An 18260-nucleotide genomic window follows, 5' to 3' on the forward strand; every position below is an offset into this window, starting at 1 on the left:
CAGGTGAAGAAGTGTTTCTTCATTTCATTCCTGAAAGGGGGTAACCTTGTGATCAGAGTTGGTAATTAATTGGAAGGTAGAGACAGAATGGAATAAACAGTATTTCTTCAGGTAGAATGTATAAATGGTGTTCTATTAAAGGATTTGTTTTGGGGTCTCACCCATTTATAGTATGTTGATGACCTTGGATGAGGGAATAGTGATTAATGTATCAAGATGCCAGTAAGTAGGAAAGCACATTATAATTGCACAGATGGAAGCAGAGTTTTTTTTTCCCCAAGTGGCATTCTTGAGCAAAGCCACTTTAGGGATCAGCCTAAAACCAAAGAAGACTCCTACTCAATGGAGCAGATGGCAGTTTTGCTGCCTGATTTCAATTTATCCATCCAGATTGGCTAAAATAGAGGGGGACACATGATTTGTTCTTATTTTCTAACTGGTACCGAAGACCTGTATTCCTGAGTGCAGTCTCATGGTTCTTATGCAAACTGAACATGCCCTTTAAGCTAGCAGAAATGACAGCCTTTCTTTATTACATATTATGAAAATGTGTAATTTAATGTTACAATAATTTCCCATTCACTATAACTTGCAAAATAGATGAGAAAAACCATGTGCATTGTCATTTAAACAGGTTAGAATTTAATACAGGCAATTTGAAGTGAATAACTGCTTTCAGCACCTTGCTCTGTATTTTTCTTTTAATAGTATGACACTTACATTACATCACTTTAAATGATCAAACTGCCCTTATGTGAAACAAAACTTTCAAAACAGGAATTAAAATATCTGAAATTATCATATACATGCAAGTTAATATGCAAGAGAAAAAGCAGATAGGTTGTGCAACTGAAAAATAGCTGTCTGGTAATTGACATTACCTTCTCTATCTGGCTAAGTTCCTCTTTAGGTCTGACATCATCCCTGCGCTTAGAGCCTGGGTCCACTGTTTCATCATCTATGAATTGCATGTTCATATTCATCAGCCATGCTGCAGTGCGGTCCACTGAGGACAAGGCATTCGCAGGTGAGGGGGCCTAAAAAAGCGTGACAAAGCTCAGCTTTGAGACTGAATATTACATAAGATGATCACGCAAAGGAAGTGAAGCAATGCAGACCTTCTGACTTTTAGTACTTCAAAATGGAGCCATCTTAAGATCAATTTTTTTTACAGGAAAAGATTTTACTTAGGTTCTTAAAATTAATTTTAATAATGAAAGCTACTATGCAGTAGTTGTCACAAGTTTTTTCAGTACACATGCAATTTCTCTATAAGATAACAGGATTTACTGGAATGAACAAGAACCAATGCCTCGAGTAGGAATCTAGCTATAAGTGTGCTGTGACTACAAGAGCAGGTCAGGGCTAGGAATCCTGCAGTAACTAACTGATTCCCCAATACCTGTCCACCATCAGGCAGAGATGTGATGGAATACTCCCTGCTTTGGACAGATGAGTACAGCTCCAACAACACCCAAGAAGTTTGAAACTACCAGAGACAAAGCAACTTGCTTCATTGGCACCACATCCACAAAATTCACTCCTACCACGACTGGTACTCAATAACAGCAGTATGTACCATCTACAAGTTGCACAGCAGAAGAGGCAGCAGATACATGGGGAAAAGTACCAAGTCACTCACTATGCTGACATGAAAATATATTACCACTCCTTCAGTGTTGCTGGCTCAAAATCCTGGAATTCCCTCAAAGGCATTGTGGGTCTACCTACAGCACATGGGCTACAGTGGTTCAAGGAGGCAGCTCACCACCACCTTAGTGGTAATTAGCAATAAATGTTTGCCCATTCATTGACATCCACATCAGGAATTGATAAAATTTTTTTTTAAACTTTATTGAACAGTCTATTCACCTTCCTTTGACTATCAGTTTAAAATCATTTTCTGGTATGTATTCTGTGATGCGTTAACTACAACTATGACAAAGATATACTTTTCCCTCTTCTCTTGGTGATAAGCTCTTGGCTGCTAAGTACTGAAATTGAGAACTCTTGCTTGAGCAAAAGCAACTATCTCTAATCATCACTACACTGTCCTTCTGCACGATACCTTGTCCACTCTGGCAATAAGACATATTAAGATTCAGAATTCCTGTTTCAGAATTCAAAAGTATGGATTGTGTAACCAGATTAAAATGTAATACTTTGTACATGACAATAGGCACAAAATAAATATACAAAGAATGAATGAATGAATGAAATTGTAAGTGAGTCAACAGGAAATATTTTCCATGTTGCACAGGAAGGCAACAGATTAACAAGAATCTATCTACCTCTTCTTTAGAAATATTCAAACATTGCTCCACTTCCTCTACCTTTTACTGGAAGTGAGTTCCAAAGATCCATGGCCCTCTTGAAGATTTTGAAAACCTCATTTACGTCCAAATGATCCTCCTGATAAATAGACAACATTCTATTATCTTTCATAGTTATTTGCTTCTGAGACGATGCTTCTCCAGTTTGTGCAATCTAGGGCAAGTGATTCCCACATGTCATTGGGGATGTTGTTCACTTAGGGAGGCTTTCAGGGTAGCCTTGTAGCATTTCCTCTGCTCTCCTAGTGATCACTTATCATTATGGAGCTCAGAGTTGAGCATATTTTCAGGGAGTTTTGTGTTGCGCATACAGACTGCATGGCCCACAGCTAGATGTATGTGAACAGTGCCTCAATACTAGGCATATTGGCTTGGAAGAGGATACTCCCATTGATATGCCTATCCTGCCAGTAGATTTGCAGTGCTGTTTATGACTTGTCAGGAATTTGTGGGGTCTGTTGTATATGGTCCATGTTTCTGATACATATAGGAGGGTGGCGGTGGCCACCCCTTCGCTGCAGATCATGAGCTTGGTGTTAGGTTTGATATCTCTGACTTTAAACACTCTCTCTTCCTTGGGTATCTGAAAGTTGCTCCGGCATGTTGACTATGAAATCCAACATTGACTCTAATGTTTGCTGACACTGAGAGGAGGCTCCTGAGGTATTGGAAATGATCCAGTTTGTTCAAGGGCTTGCTGTAGATTTTGATGATCGGGCCATTGGGTGGCAAGAGTGGGCTGGTAAAGAACGTTTTGGTTTTCTGGATGTTTAAACTGAAGCCAGTTCTTTCATTTGCTTCACTGAATGTCTAACAGTTTCTAACTTAGGTGTCTGAGTTTGCACACATGCTGGTGTTGGTCTGCATACCACAACTCTCAGAAGTGGGGTGTTCTTGTTTCTGGTCTATGTGCAAAGGTTGAGCACTTTTCCTGCTCGTCTTGTAGGTTAGCTCTACTCTGGTGGGGAGTTTCATGGAGATGGAGTGGAGTGTTGTAGCAAGAAGGATGGAGAATTATGGCGCTGATGCAGCCCTGCTTGACCCTGGGTTTTATTCCCATTGAGTCAGAAAGATCAGGAGAGAGGGTGGCCCAGAGACAGTCACCACCAGCTAAAAAAGCAAGAGTGGAGGGTTAGACTGATCATGACCTAGACCAAAGGGATATGGAATCCCTGACCCTGACTGCCCCAGAGGATGACTGCTTGTATCCAAGCTCCCAGACTGAGATCAGACTCAGCATTACTGCTTGTGGTAGGATATCCCCTGCTAAATAACAGTCCTCCTGGACATCAGTGAGGACTATGTCCCTAAGGCTTTGAGACATGCTTCATTTGTTTGAAGCATTTTGGTGTGTTGGCCATAAAAGCTGCTGGTGACTGCTGCAAATGTGACATTGATGCAGCAAAGTGCCACCCTCCTTTTAACTGATCACTGTCAACAGAATAAGGATTCCTGGCTTTATGGCTGCACTGAAAGACATACATGCTCACAGTACTTCTGTCTTGTAAGTTCTGAACAAGGTGGCGAAGCGTAGCAAGGCAAAAGGGCAACCGAATGATTGACCTTTAAGAACACAAGGGGATCTGAGGTGTACCTTGCTCTGATGTATGAGATGGGAGCCTGACCCTGTTTGCAAAGCTGCCTGGCAATAGCATTACAATGAAACACTATGGGGAGGTGATGGCCTAGTGATCTATCACTGACTATTAATCCAGAGATCCAGATAGTGTTCTGAGGACCCAGGTTTGAATCCTGCCATGGCAGGATAGTGGAATATCTGGAATTAAGAATTCACTAATGATGACCGTAAATCCATGGTCGATTGTTGGAAAAACCCATCTGGTTCACTAATGCCCTTTAGGGAAGGAAACTGCCATCCTTACCTGGTCTGGCCCACATGTGAATCCAGACCCACAGCAATGTGGTTGATTCTGAACTGCCCTCTGGGCCATTAAGATGAGCAATAGATGTTGCCTAGCTAGTGACGCCCTCATCCTATGAATGAATAAAGAATAAAAGAAAGGAAAAACAAGTTGATGAGTTCCAAAGTATAGCATTGAAATGGATTCCAGAATTCCAAGCGAGTTGTATATATGCTGTGACGTGGTAAGGCTGGTGGGTGTCTGATGCCAACCTCTGTTAGGGGGTAGTCAGCAGTCATAATTCATGGAGCTTGGAGTGTTGATGGAGACCCACAGGAGTATGTAGCAAGTTTGAGCCATGAGCATAAATTTTGGGAATTATAACCATCCATTTTCTCTGCACTGCTTGGGAGAATAGGGAACTGCATATATATATTGCAGCTGAGGTTAAAAATAGGGTCTGAATGAGATGTTAATATGTGGCCCTTTCACCACATACTAGCAAGATTCTCACCTTGGGTGGAAAGTTGGGTTATTTCTCAACATTGAGAGTCTCTCTTTTTTGCATTCTCTCCACATTTTCCCAACTGACTTGCAACTGCCCATGTCAGTGAAGTACTGGGAGGATTCCATCCATTGATTCTTTGGAGTTGTGGTAGATGTGAAACATCAACGCTTCTGCTTGCTGTTGTCAAATTTCCCCTGTGACCTGCTTCAGATGGCTTCCATCTTTTAAGTGGACTGAACCTAGGTTCTGACTTCATGCTGTTAGCATGAAGTAGGAAAGGTGGTGGGCAAAAATACCACCCTGAGTCCAAACACAGTATTACATTCACAGGAGGAAAACGTGAGAAAAATGAAACTTGGCAACTTCACTAAACTAAAATGGCTAAGAAATGTGAATCTAAAAGTTTGCTAGCAGGGACACAATGCCTTGATTTAGACAGCAACTTGGTTGGTATAACTATGTTGCAATTTATAAAGAAAGACCAGTAAAAACCTTAACATTCTGAGTGATGTTTTGAGATTTATGGAATGTGTTTCGACAATCTACTTTATATTGCAAAGAATGGCAGCAGTTACACACATGAATTGATAAATAAAGGATTGTAAACAAGAATTGATCTTCAAGTTGACTGCAGCATGTGGTACTAAAATATACTACTTGAGCACTTATTCCTGCAGAAAATATAACATTGTCAATGGCAGCGAAGTAATTTGAAAGCCACATTCGACTTTTTCCAGAAGAACTGGAAAAGATGTATAAATGACCATGTATTCCAATCACTATTTTCAGTCACATCCATTAAAGTTCATGACGTGTGGGAGGTCATTTATGACATTGTGTTCATTTATCCTTATTTTCCAACAACGTCTAAGAAAATTCCAAAGAGAAGCAAATAAGGATGATATGCAAGTAAAAATTATGAATTCCACCCATTGAATAAGAACTAAAATGCTGGAAGTTCTCAGCATGTCAGACAGTGTCTATTAAGAGTGAAAGATGTTAAAAGTTAATACAAGAACAGTTCATGTTTCGGATTGTCAGTCTTTCATCAGGACAGATTAAGTTTCGCAACATTTTTTTGTGCAGTAGTTTGATTTTGTGTTAACAGTGAAATATTTTGTCTAATCCGTGATGCATAATTTCTCCTGATTTGTGTCCAGTGTGTACTGCTCCTTGATGCTATTTCATGAGAAGAAAGTTGTATCCATTCAAACAGCACATCTGTAACACTAGTACTACGAATAATATCATGCAACATTAATACAGAACAAAATTATTATATTCTTTGAAGGAAATTGGTCATTCTTATTATGACAATTTTGGTGTAAAACTACAGAATGGGAGATGTTCATAGTTTAAACAACTGTCCCTCATATGAATTTATCAGCTCCTTGAAGAATGAGTAACATAATACAAGTCTGTTCAAATGGCCAAGTGAGGTGGACTTGCTAATAATTCAGTACTGCTCTAATAAGATATGTTCTTAGGTAAGCAACAAACCTAGATTGAATTTGTTCCTATAATTTTAGGGTGAAAAGCATGGAGTTCAGTTTATTGAATAGTGGTATGCATTAAGTAAAACAAAATGGATTTAATTGTAAATCCTTCTGAAAAACACAATTTCTTAGATCTTTCAATTCAATAACTATTAGAAATAATTGACTAGTCAACATGTTGACAGGTGGGTTGACTGAAAGTCTCACCTTTTCAATGTAGCATAGAGGATAAACTAAAATTAAGATACTGATCACAAGTGCTTTTGTTCAAGAAGATTATAACAGAATTTTCATCAATCGCTGGTAATCCACAACTATATTGTATGATATATTTTAAAAACATGAAACAATTATTCCTGTGCACTAGTTTTTAGCTGAAATGTTTAAATGCAGAATAATTGCTAAACACACCTGTTACACAAAATTTTAATATTAATTCATTTCATTAAAATCTCTAAATTTCAAATGTATAAATGGATTGCTGATCAATATGTTTGATCATCTTTGTAGTTGAAGCATCTGAGTAAGCAATTTTTGGCAGTATAGTAGTAACATGTCAGTATCAAACACTACCTGAGCTACAATCAAAAGCCGGGGAATGAGTGAAAATGTCTTATCAATCGTGTTCCAATGACTTATCAATAAACTGTTCAATCAACTTTTTTAAAATCATGGTAGCAGCTGTATGTAAATATGAACTAGTCTCTCTTCATTTATATATTAATAGTTCACTTTAACATCAAGATTTATTGTACAAGGATCAGCAGTGAAGATTGTCTAGAAAGTAAAAGGTAAAGGGCACATGTGTGAAATCTGAACAAAACATAGAAACAAAGAAAATAGAAGCAGGAGTAGGCCATTTATCCCATTCAGCCTGCTCCAGTATTCATTGTGATTATGGCTGATATTCTCTCTTAATGCCACTTTCTTCGAAAACCCCTCAATGCTTGAAGTGTCTAGTAATTTGGCCTTCTCTGCCTTATGTTGTAGAGAAGTCCACAGGTTTATGATTTCCTGAAGAAATTTCTCTTCACCTCCATTCTGAGTGGCTTATCACATGTCCTGAGATTATGACCATATGTTTGCGAATAACCCAACCGGGGAAACATCATCCCTGTATCCAGTCAGCCAGCCTGTCAAAATGTAAAATGTTTCGAAGAGACACCTTCATTCTTTTTAACTCCAGTGAATACAGGCCTAACTGACCCAATTTATCCTAACGTGCCAGGAATCAGTCTGGTGAAATTTCATGGTCTTTCTCTACGAAGGTTTTTTGGGCAAGGACACAAAAATTGCACACGATACTCCAGGTGTAGTCTCACCCACCCCCTGTACAACTGCAGTAAGACAGTCTGACCTTTTTACAATGAAGACCAACTTATCTTGTGCCTTCTGAACTGCTGGCTCCAACTACATGCTTGTCTTCAGTTACTCATATACAAGGACCCAGGTCTACTCAAGTCCCTTTGACTGACTGAATGAATAAATGAGCTTTATTGTCACATGTATTCAATGAGTACAGTGAAAAGTTTATATGTCTCCACACTTAGCACCATCTTTAGGCACAAAAGTACCTAGGTACAGATTCTTTAGTTCCAGGATCTCAGAAAATAGAGAAATAAAATGTCCAGCATTGCAGAAATAAAAGTCCAGGCAGTCTGCACTGGGCTTCACCTTGAGGATCATGTGACTGGGAGATCACTCCAGCTTCCCATGCTGGGCAGAGGGTGCGCCCTGGAAGGTGGCTATATCAGGCTAGGAGGCCGCCATATCAGGCCGGGAGGTTGCTAATGGGGGAACCATCAAAGGAGGTTGCCAAGCCAGGCCAGGAGTTGTCACCAGAGGTTGGGACAGAAGAAAGGGTGGGAGGAAGGAAGGAAGAAAGAGAAGAAAAGAAGAAAATGGTAGGGTCCTGGGGAATGTTGCCAAACAAAGAGACCTTGGGGTATAGGTTCATCATTCCTTGAAGGTGGAATTGCATGTAAACAGAATACTTTGTACACATTTTGCAGTCTATCACCTTTAACTAATACGTTGCAATTCTGTTTCTAGTACAAATGTGGATTACTCGTCTGCCGTATAATTGCTTTCTCATTCATTTTACGTAAATTGCCACAAAGCCACTTCACCACTGATAATCCTGCCTGGTTTTGTGTTGTCAGCAAAATTTGAAACATTGTACTTGATTTCCTCATTCAAATTGTTGCTATATATTGTGAATTTCTGAGACAAAGCACAGATCCTTGCAACATCCTACAAGTTACTGCCTTCCATTCTGGAAATGACTCACTCATTCCTCCTATTTTGACAGCTAACCAATTCTCAATTCCTACCAGTATATTATCCTCAATCACATTCTTTTAATTTAGCACAATACTGTCTGAAAACCTAAATACATCATATCTGCCAGTAGTCCCTTAATTATTCTAATACTCGATACTCAGTAGGTTTATCAGTCATGATTTCCCTTTCATAAATCCACAGTGACTTTTTGTCTAATTTCATTGATATTTTTGAGTGCCCAGTTATTGCATCCTTTACATTTGACTCTAGCATTTTCCCTATTATTAACATTAACCTAACTAGTCTGTAAGTCCTAGTGTTCTCTCTTTTTTTTAAAATAGTGGGGTTACATTTGCCATCCTCCAATCTGCTGGGACTGTTGCTGAATCTACAGAATGTTGAGGAAATGACAATCAACACATCAAATATTTCTATGGTCCCCACCTTTTAAACACCCAGGATGTGGATTATTACATTCCAGGGATTTACCAGCTTTCAGCCCCATTAATTTCTCTTAGCCTTTCGATTTTGTTTTACTTGTTAGCTAGAAACTGCAGAGAGCTAGAGAGAGGGGGAAAGGTACAAACTATTGACATTGCTGCTCAGGGAGACATTAGCCAGAGGCTGCAGAAAGACAGAGAGGGCTACCAGCCGTTGACATTGTTAACAGAATATACTGAATGCAATGGTGCTGACATGAAGAAAGAAGCAGCTTATGCATTAAAAATGACCTGCGCACAGGTGTTAGTGTGAACTGATTTAAATCAGTTTGACTTAACTAAGTTCTGTCAGAAGTAAGGAAGATGAGGTAATGCAAAAGCCTTATTTCAGAAAGAAATAATGAGGTAATGCTACCCAAGTCACTGGGCCAGGGCCAATAAGATAAAGGTATGCGATAAGTGAATTAGCTTGAGCCAACAGGAAGACAGCTTGACTTAAGAGAGATAAGAGAAAGAGTAAAAAGGCAACCCTCAGGGCATGCAATCAGCGAAAAACTGCAAAGCCCAACCATCACAGAAGCAGATCCTACATCAAGGACATGAATGATGACATAGAGATCAGCACTCGTTAGTAGTAGCAGCAGCTATCCTGATCAGGTATTAGCTTTAATGTCTGTGACAACTTGGGATGTGTCACAGGACTGTAGTGGGTGTATAAGCAGGTCCTAGTTCAGTTTGTGGGAAAATATAAAAGGTCTAGTTTTGTGATAAGACATTTAAGCAACATGCATGGTTAAGGTGGTAAAAGAGGGGGAGGTGTGGCTTTGTTAATCAAGGACAGTATAATGGTGGCTGAAAGAACTTTTGATGAGGACTCGTCTACTGAGGTGGTATGGGCTGAGGTCAGAAACAGGAGAGGAGAGGTAACACTGCTGGGAGTTTCTTTATAGGCCTCCGCAAAGTTCCACGTGGAGGAGAGGATTAGCAAAACTATTCTGGGCAGGATTGAAAGGAACAGGGTGGTCATTATGGAAGACTTTAACTCCCCTAACATTGACTGGAAATGCTATAACTCTAGTACGTCGGATAGATCAACTTTTGTCCAATGTGTGCAGGAGGGTTTCCTGAAATAGTATGTCAAAGGGCCGACAAGAGGGGAGGCAACACTGTATCTGGTACTTGGTAATGAACCAGGCCAGGTGTTTGATTTAGTGGTGAGCACTTTGGAGAGAGTGACCACAATTCGGTTATGTTTAGTTTAGTGATGGAAAGGGATAGGAACATGCCACAGGGCAAAAGTTATAGATTGGGGGGGGAAGGGCAATTATAATGTGACTAGGCAAGACTTAGGAGGCATAGAATGGGTTAGGAAAATGCAGGGGATGGGGACAATCAAAATGTGGAGCTGGTTTAAGGAACAGATATTGCGTGTCCTTGATAGGTATGTCCTTGACAGGCAGGGAGGAAGCGATAAGGTAAGGGAACCGTGGTTTACTAAAGAAATTGTATCTCTTGTTAAGCGGAAGAGGGAGGCTTATGTGACATTGAGAAAAGATGGTTCAGATGAGGCGATGGAGAGTTACGGATTAGCAAGGAAGGATTTAAAGAGAGTTAAGAAGAGCAAGGAGGGGACATGAGCAGACGTTAGCATGTAGAATAAAGGAGAACCCTAAAGCTTTCTATAGGTATGTGAGGAATAAGAGGATGACTAGGGTCGGAATAGGGCCAGTCAAAGACAGAAGTGGGAAGTTGTGTGGGGACCCTGTGGAGATTGGAGAGGTGCTAAATGATTATTTCTCATCTGTTTTGACTGAGGAACAGGAGAATATTGTAGAGAAGACGACTGAGTTACGAGCTACTAGAATTGAAAGAATTGAGGTTAGTAAGGAGGAGGTGTTATCAATTCTAGAAGGTGTGAAGGTAGATAAATCCCCTGGGACGGTTGGGATTTTTCCAAGGATTCTCTGGGAAGCTAGGGAGGAGATGGTGGAGCCTTTGGCCTTGATCTTTGAGCCCTCATTGTCTACAGGTTTAGTACCAGAGGACTGGAGGATTGCAAATGTTGTGCCCTTGTTCAAGAAGGCAGTAGGGATGACCCAAGTAATTATAGACCTGCGAGCCTTACGTCTGTTGTAGGAAAAGTTTTGGAAAGGATTATAAGAGATAGTCAGCATGGATTTGTCATGGGCAGGTTGTGTCTCACAAACCTCATTGGGTTTTTTGAGAAGGTGACCAAGCATGTGGATGAGGGTAGGGCAGTTGACGTGGTGGACTTCAGTAAAGCCTTTGATAAGGTTCCACATGGTAGGTTATTGGAGAAAATACAGAGGCACGGGATTGAGGGAGATTTAGCAGTTTGGATTAGAAACTGGCTTTCTGGAAGAAGGCAACGAGTGGTTGATGGAAAATATTCAGCCTGGAGTCAGGTCACCTAGTGGTGTGCCTCAAGGATCTGTTTTGGGACCATTGCTGTTTGTCATTTTTATAAATGACTTGGACACAGGCATAGGTGGATGGGTTAGTAAGTTTGCAGATGACACTAAAGTCGGTGGAGTAGTAGAGTGTGGAAGAATGTTGCAGGTTGCAGGGAGACTTGGATAAACTGCAGAATTGGGCTGAAAGATGGCAAACCGAGTTCAATGTGGATAAATATGAGGTGATTCACTTTGGGAAGAATAATAGGAAGGCAGAAGACTGGGTCAATGGAAAGATTTTTGGTAATGTGGATGTGCAGAGGGATCTTGGTGTCCATGTACATAGATCCCTGAAAGTTGCCACCCAGGTTGATAGTGCTGTTAAGAATGCTTATGGTATGTTAGGTTTTATTGGTAGAGGGATTGAGTTCCGGAGCAGTGATGTCATGCTGCAACTGTACAAAACGCTAGTGTGGCCTCACCTGGAATATTGCGTGCCATTCTGGTCGCCCCATTACAGGAAGGATGTGGATGCATTGGAAAAGGTGCAGAGGAGATTTACCAGGATGTTTCCTGGTCTGGACTGCAGGCCCTATAATGAAAGGCTGAAGGACTTGGGTCTGTTCTCACTAGAGAGAAGGAGGCTAAGAGGGGATTTAATAGAGACATACAAGATGATCAGAGGATTAGATAGGGCGGACAGTGAGAGTCTTTTTCCGAGGATGATGTCTTCAGCTTGTACAAGGGGGCATAGCTACAAATTGAGGAATGATAGATTTAAGACAGACGTCAGAGGCAGGTTCCTTACCCAGAGAGTGGTAAGGGCGTGGAATGCCCTGCAGCCAATGTAGTTAACTCAGCCACATTAGGGGTATTTAAACAGTCCTTGGATAAGCATATGGATGATTATGGGATAGTTACAGGGAAGGGGCTTAGATTAGTTCACAGGTTGGCACAACATTGAGGGCCGAAGGGCCTGTTTTGTGCTGTATTGTTCTATGCGCTATGCGTGTTGTTTACTATACTAATAAAGTAATTTGTGAGGTTACGAGAATTACCACCTTGTCTCTGTACAAGCCGATAACCAGAGCTGGTGTTCTCCGGGTTCCTGACAACATGCTAATACAAATTTCCTTCAATTTATTTTTCTTGTTAGACTCTTAACTTCACAGAAATGCTAGCAAAATGATCAGTGTTGTCTTCCGTAAAGACCGAACAAAAGTGAATGGTCAGTTGTTCTGCCATTTTCTCATTCTTCATTATTGATTCTGTAATTTTTACACTGCAAGGGACTTAACTTGTCTTCACTAATCTCTTTCTTTTCACATTAATTTTCCTCGCAAATTTGCTGAGGATAGAATTGGCTCCTATCCTCAGGCTTGCCACTTTTAATAGCAACTTTACATGACTGTGTTCCTTGGATCTAGTATTATCCTTAATTTATTTTGTTAGTCATGTTTTGGACCACGTTTCCTGTTGCATGTTTGAATATAGCTTTCTTGTGCAGAAATTCAACTATTGCAATGCATGCATTAATTTCTTAACTAATAGTCCTTATCTATTCATTGTCATACATTTTTTTAGTAAAATTACTCAATCTATTGTAGTTAACTCAGGGCTTAAACCTTCACAGTTTCCTTTGAGGGTTTAAGGCTCTAGTTTTGGATTGGGATGGCAAGTGTAGCAATCCAATTTAAAACAAAACTATCATGTTATGGTCACTCTTCTGTAAGATACCACATACAAGATGATTAATTTAACCCTTTCTCATGGTACAATACTAATTTTAGGACGGCTTGCTTCCTAATTGGTGCCTCCAATGCACTGATGGGTTTTCTTTTTAAAGATTAAAACATTTGAGAATTCCATCTGCCAAAACAAAATGCTTGACATACACGGCATGTCAGTCAGCATCAGTGAATGGAAATTATAGGGTACAGTATTGAAGGCTGCATACCCATGATCAGATCTATCATATTTTGCCTTTTCCTTCAAAATGTGAACTGGCCTACTGCATACACAGTGTTTTTAGTCGTTAGTCAGTTAACATAAATTTAAAACATGCATGATAATTCTTCCATTGTTAGGAAAATGCATAGAAAATTTTAACAAGTTGATCCCCTCTGTGTTCAATTCAAATTACATTTTAGCCATTGTTATGGGAATAAAGTTTCATGTCTCAGCAATGTTGGAAACGGAGGCAGATAAGACCTGAAAATTAACAGAACTGGTCAGTGTGCCAGATTTTTGTACTTGTTCACAGGATGTACATATCATAAGCTATGCTAGCATTTATTTCCTATGTCTAATTCCCTTGAAGTTGGTGGCAGCCTGCCTTTTGAACCACTGCCACCGACTTGCATGTACCTACCTCACAATGTTGTTAAGAAGGGAGTTTCAAGATTTTGAACAAATGACAGTGTAAGAAATTACATCGTTATTCAAGACAGGCTGGTGTGTGCCACTGATCCCATACATTGACTGCTTTGGCCTTCTCTAAAGGTCACAGATTAGACGGTCCTGTTGAAGGAGTCTTATTGAGTTGTGGCAGTATGTCTGGTATATGGCACACACTATAGCTGCTGCACATCTGTGGTGGAGGGAGTGAATGTTTAAGATGGCGGATGGGATGCCATCATTTGGTTGCTTTGGTTTGGATGGTGTTGAACTTCCTGAATCTTATCAGAGCTAGACTCACTGAGGCAAGTGGAGAGTATTACATCACATTCCTGACCTATGACTTGTAAACTGCCAAAAGGCTTTAGGGAGTTAGGAGTGGAGTTTATTGCAGAATTCCGAGCCTCCAAGCTGCTGTTGTAATCAGTATTTGTATAGCTAATCCAGTTCAGTTTTTGGTCAATGGTAACCTCCAGGATGTTGATTATGGGGTATTCAATTATAGTAATTCCATTCCATTGAATGTAAAGGGGAGATGGTTAGGTGCACTCTTATGGGTGATGGTTATTGCCTGTCACTTGTATGCACAACTGTTATTTGTCATCTGTAGCCTAAGCCTGGATATCAGAGGTCTTGATGCACATGGACACTGATTGCTTCAGTATCTGAGGACCCATAAATGGTATTGAACATTGTGCAAGCATCACTGACCATCTCCACTTCTGCCTTATCATGGCGGGAAGGACATTGATGAAGCTGCTGAAGATGATTGGGTCTAGGGACACTTTGCTGAGGAATATGCTTGCAGAGATGTCCAGAGACTAAAATGCTGATTCCCATAACACTCTCTTGATAGGACTCCTTAATCCTTTCTGGTTGTCAAATGCGGCCTTGATATCCAGAGCAGTCACTATGACCTCACAGCTGGAGTTGAACTTTTTTGTCCATTTTTTGGATCACGGCTGTAATGAAGTCAGGAGCTGACAAGGGCTGATGGAACCCAAATTTAGTGCCAGCAATCTGCTTATTGCCGATTCTTGACCCTGCACTTGGCAGAGGCACGTTTTGCCAAGACAGTCATAAGGTTGGCAGGTCTGCTCATCCATGTGGCGAGGAGCCAAATAAGTTAGTTAATAACTGCATTAACTATAGTTACTGAACACTGACTTGAGGTTTTCCTTTCAGCCATAAGGAGCACGCATTCTGCCCACCTGGGTGTGAGTACAGCCAAAGGCCCCTGTTCAGAAAGATCCCTCCTCTACCTACCACGCCTTATCCACCAATCTGGCTGCTGAATCTGTATTTCTTTTATATAGAGAGTTGAAAAATTAATGGGATAGCTCTTGCACATCCTCTACCATAGCCTTTTGTACCTTTTTTCATTCTGGAAGGCCTCTGACCAATCCTCCATCTTGCCAACCTTAAATGGATAAGGGGCCATATCTATGTATGTTCCAAACAGCGTGTTTCCTTTTATTGGAAACAGTATCATCTCCCAGTGACCACAAATGGAAAATGGAGAAGAGTCTTCAATTATTTGTTCTCTAAGTTTTATGCATAAAGAAGCAATTCACTTTCAGGCCTCAAATCATTATCAAGGTTAACAAATTTATTTTTATAAGGCAGCCTTTACAAAGTAAGGTCACTTTTTTGATCATGAATAATTCCTAAATCCAATGTAAAAGGTTCCACAACAATAGTGTAGTCAATCCTTGTGTGTATTAATTCATTAGATACATCATACTAAAGTTTACCGTCCTCTATTGAATGAAATGAAAAGCCAGTGAAATTAAGGAAACTATTTATTATAACTTAATTTTGAATGAAGAATTCGTAATGAAAATGTTGCACTCTATTTCTGCTCATTATATTAACTGCAATAATTAAGAGAGCAGATTCCTACCCTAATTGACAGCAATGAAGGCTGTCTGGAATTTACGCTCCTATTTTCTTAGAATAACATGCACAAAGTAGTGAAGTAGTTGTATCAGCTAATTTTTTTTTGACAAGTGCAATAACATCTTATTTACTTTTTATTTGCCACCCCTTCAATTATACTTTGTACCTATGATACAGATTGTAGGATTAATAATTGTGACTTCTCTCCATGTACAGCAAGTTAGAATATTTGGAAATAACTTTTGGCAGACAAGTAGAGCAATAATATTAGATTAGATTATCTACAGTGTGGAAACAGGCCCTTCGGCCCAACAAGTCCACACCGCCACTTGAAGCATCCCACCCAGACCCATCCTCCATAACCCACACACCCACGAACACTATGGGCAATTTAGCGTGGCCAACCCACCTAGCCTGCACATCTTTGGACTGTGGGAGAAAACCGGAGCACCTGGAGGAAACCCACACAGACACAGGGAGAACGTGCAAACTCCACACAGACAGTCGCCAGAGGCTGGATGAAGCTGCCGTGCTAACTACTGTGCCGCCCCAATATTGATACTAACTAAAGCAACTGATTTATAATTTGGGACCCAAAATACCCAGTTAATTTTTACTTAGAGACCACTTCTCTCCTCTAGTATTGAAAGGCCATTCACATGATGCTTTGAAGAATATTAAATTTTCTCTGACAAAATTTAAGAACATTTATTGTACAGATTATGCTGTTCAAAAATGAAGCATTTAATAGTATGCTAAATATGTAGCCAAACAAAATGAAACACTGAATCCTATCAGGCCAAGCAACATTGGAGGAGCAGGAAAGCTGACATTTTGGGTCGAGACCCTTTTTCAAAATTCTTGACCTGAAACATCAGCTTTCCTGCTCCTCTGCTGCTTGGCCTGCTGTGTTCATCCAGCTTCACACTGTTTTATCTCAGATTCTCCAGCATCAGCAGTTTCTACTATGTCTGAATCCTTTCAGACAGTTTTTTTTCATACTAACTCAATCCAAACAATCACAATACAGTGATAATGGGAACTGCAGACGCTGGAGAATCCAAGACAATAAAATGTGAGGCTGGATGAACACAGCAGGACCAGCAGCATCTCAGGAGCACAAAAGCTGACGTTTCGGGCCTAGACCCTCCATCAGAGGGTCTAGGCCCGACACGTCAGCTTTTGTGCTCCTGAGATGCTGCTGGGCCTGCTGTGTTCATCCAGCCTCACATTGTATAATCACAATACAGTGTAGCTCATCCCTCTCACTCCCTAATTGCAATAATAACCAAAACAGAATCCCCCTCGTCCTCACGTACCACCCAACCAACCTCCAAATCCAACGCATCATCCTGTCATTTTCACCATCTGCAATCCGACCCCACTACCAAAGACATTTTTCCCTCCCCACACTTGTGTTTTCCAGAGGGACCACTCTCTCCGTGACTTCCTTGTCCGCTCCACACTTTTCCCTGCAATCGAAGCAAGTGCTACACCTGCCCTAATATCTCCACCCCCCCTCCCCCCCCACCCCACCCCGATCCCAGGCCCTAGGAAGACTTTCCACAAAAAGATGTTCACCTGCACATCTGTCAAAGTTATATAGTATACCCATTGTTCCTGTTGTGGCCTCCTCTTCATCAGGGAAAACAAACTGAGGCTTGGGGACTGCTTTGCAGAACACCTACGCTCTGTTTGCAACAAACAACTCCACCTCCCAGTCGTGAACCATTTCAATTCTGCACCCCCACCTCCCCAAATCCTCAGATGACATGTCCATCCTGGGCCTCCTGCGTTGCCAAAATCTCCCCTCCCCCAACCACATGCCAAAACCAGCCCAGCTAGTCCCTGCCTCCCTAACCATTCCTCCCACCTCAAGCCCCACCCCCATACCCTACCCACTAACCTCATCCTGCCCCCCGACCTCTCCATCCTCCCTAGACTGACCTAGCCCCACTAATTCCCTGCCTACATTCACCTTCACCCTTCACCTTCTAACCCCGCCTCTTTGACCTGTCTGTCTCCTGTCACCCTATCTTCTCCCTTAATCCATCTTGTATCCACCTCCCCCTCTCTCCCTATTTGTTTCAGAATCCCCTTCCCCTCCCCCATTTCTGAAGAAGCGTTCCAACCTGAAACATCAAACTTTCCTGCTCCTCTGATGCTGTTTGGCCTGCTGTGTTCATCCAGCTTCACACCATGTTATCTCAGATTCTTCAGCATCGGCAGTTCCTACTATCTCTGTGACAGTTAAGTGTATGGCACTTAACCCTTCTGCTTAGCCACAGTTCTGGGCTAGTTGGATATACCCCTAATTATGACTTGGAAATAACATTTTTTAAAATCTATCTAACTTATTTTTCTAAATCAACCTGTTCAGAGATTACACTCCCCTGGAGTAGGTCCAGGATGGTGACACTACCATTGCACAATTAGGGCCCCTAACAATTAATAAGAAATCACAGCCATACTACTTTTTAAATTATAAATGATAAGATTGCTTTTAATAAGAAATAAGAGAACCAAGTCTTTATATTCCTACTTCTGAAAAGTTTTTTTCCAAAAACGTTTTGACACATTTATTTGACATTTTTTATGCTAATACCAACAATGTGGAATAAGTAAATA

At 40.8% G+C, this 18260-nt stretch overlaps 1 protein-coding gene across 13 annotated transcripts in view; it reads right to left on the minus strand.

The window, feature by feature from the left end:
- Positions 1-18260, minus strand: part of LOC125465223 (disabled homolog 2-interacting protein-like) — a 669026-nt gene that overhangs the window by 22266 nt on the left and 628500 nt on the right. For 12 of the 13 annotated variants that reach the window (XM_048558457.2, XM_048558458.2, XM_048558462.2 and 9 more), the window contains one exon: positions 882-1037. The exons of the other annotated variant lie outside the window; for it this stretch is intronic. In XM_048558457.2, coding sequence (XP_048414414.1) covers positions 882-1037 — 156 coding nt within the window. The remainder of the gene's footprint in view (positions 1-881; positions 1038-18260) is intronic. 13 annotated transcript variants of the gene reach the window in all.

Source organism: Stegostoma tigrinum, chromosome 29 (genome assembly GCF_030684315.1).
Source record: "Stegostoma tigrinum isolate sSteTig4 chromosome 29, sSteTig4.hap1, whole genome shotgun sequence".
NCBI classification, from domain to species: domain Eukaryota; kingdom Metazoa; phylum Chordata; class Chondrichthyes; order Orectolobiformes; family Stegostomatidae; genus Stegostoma; species Stegostoma tigrinum.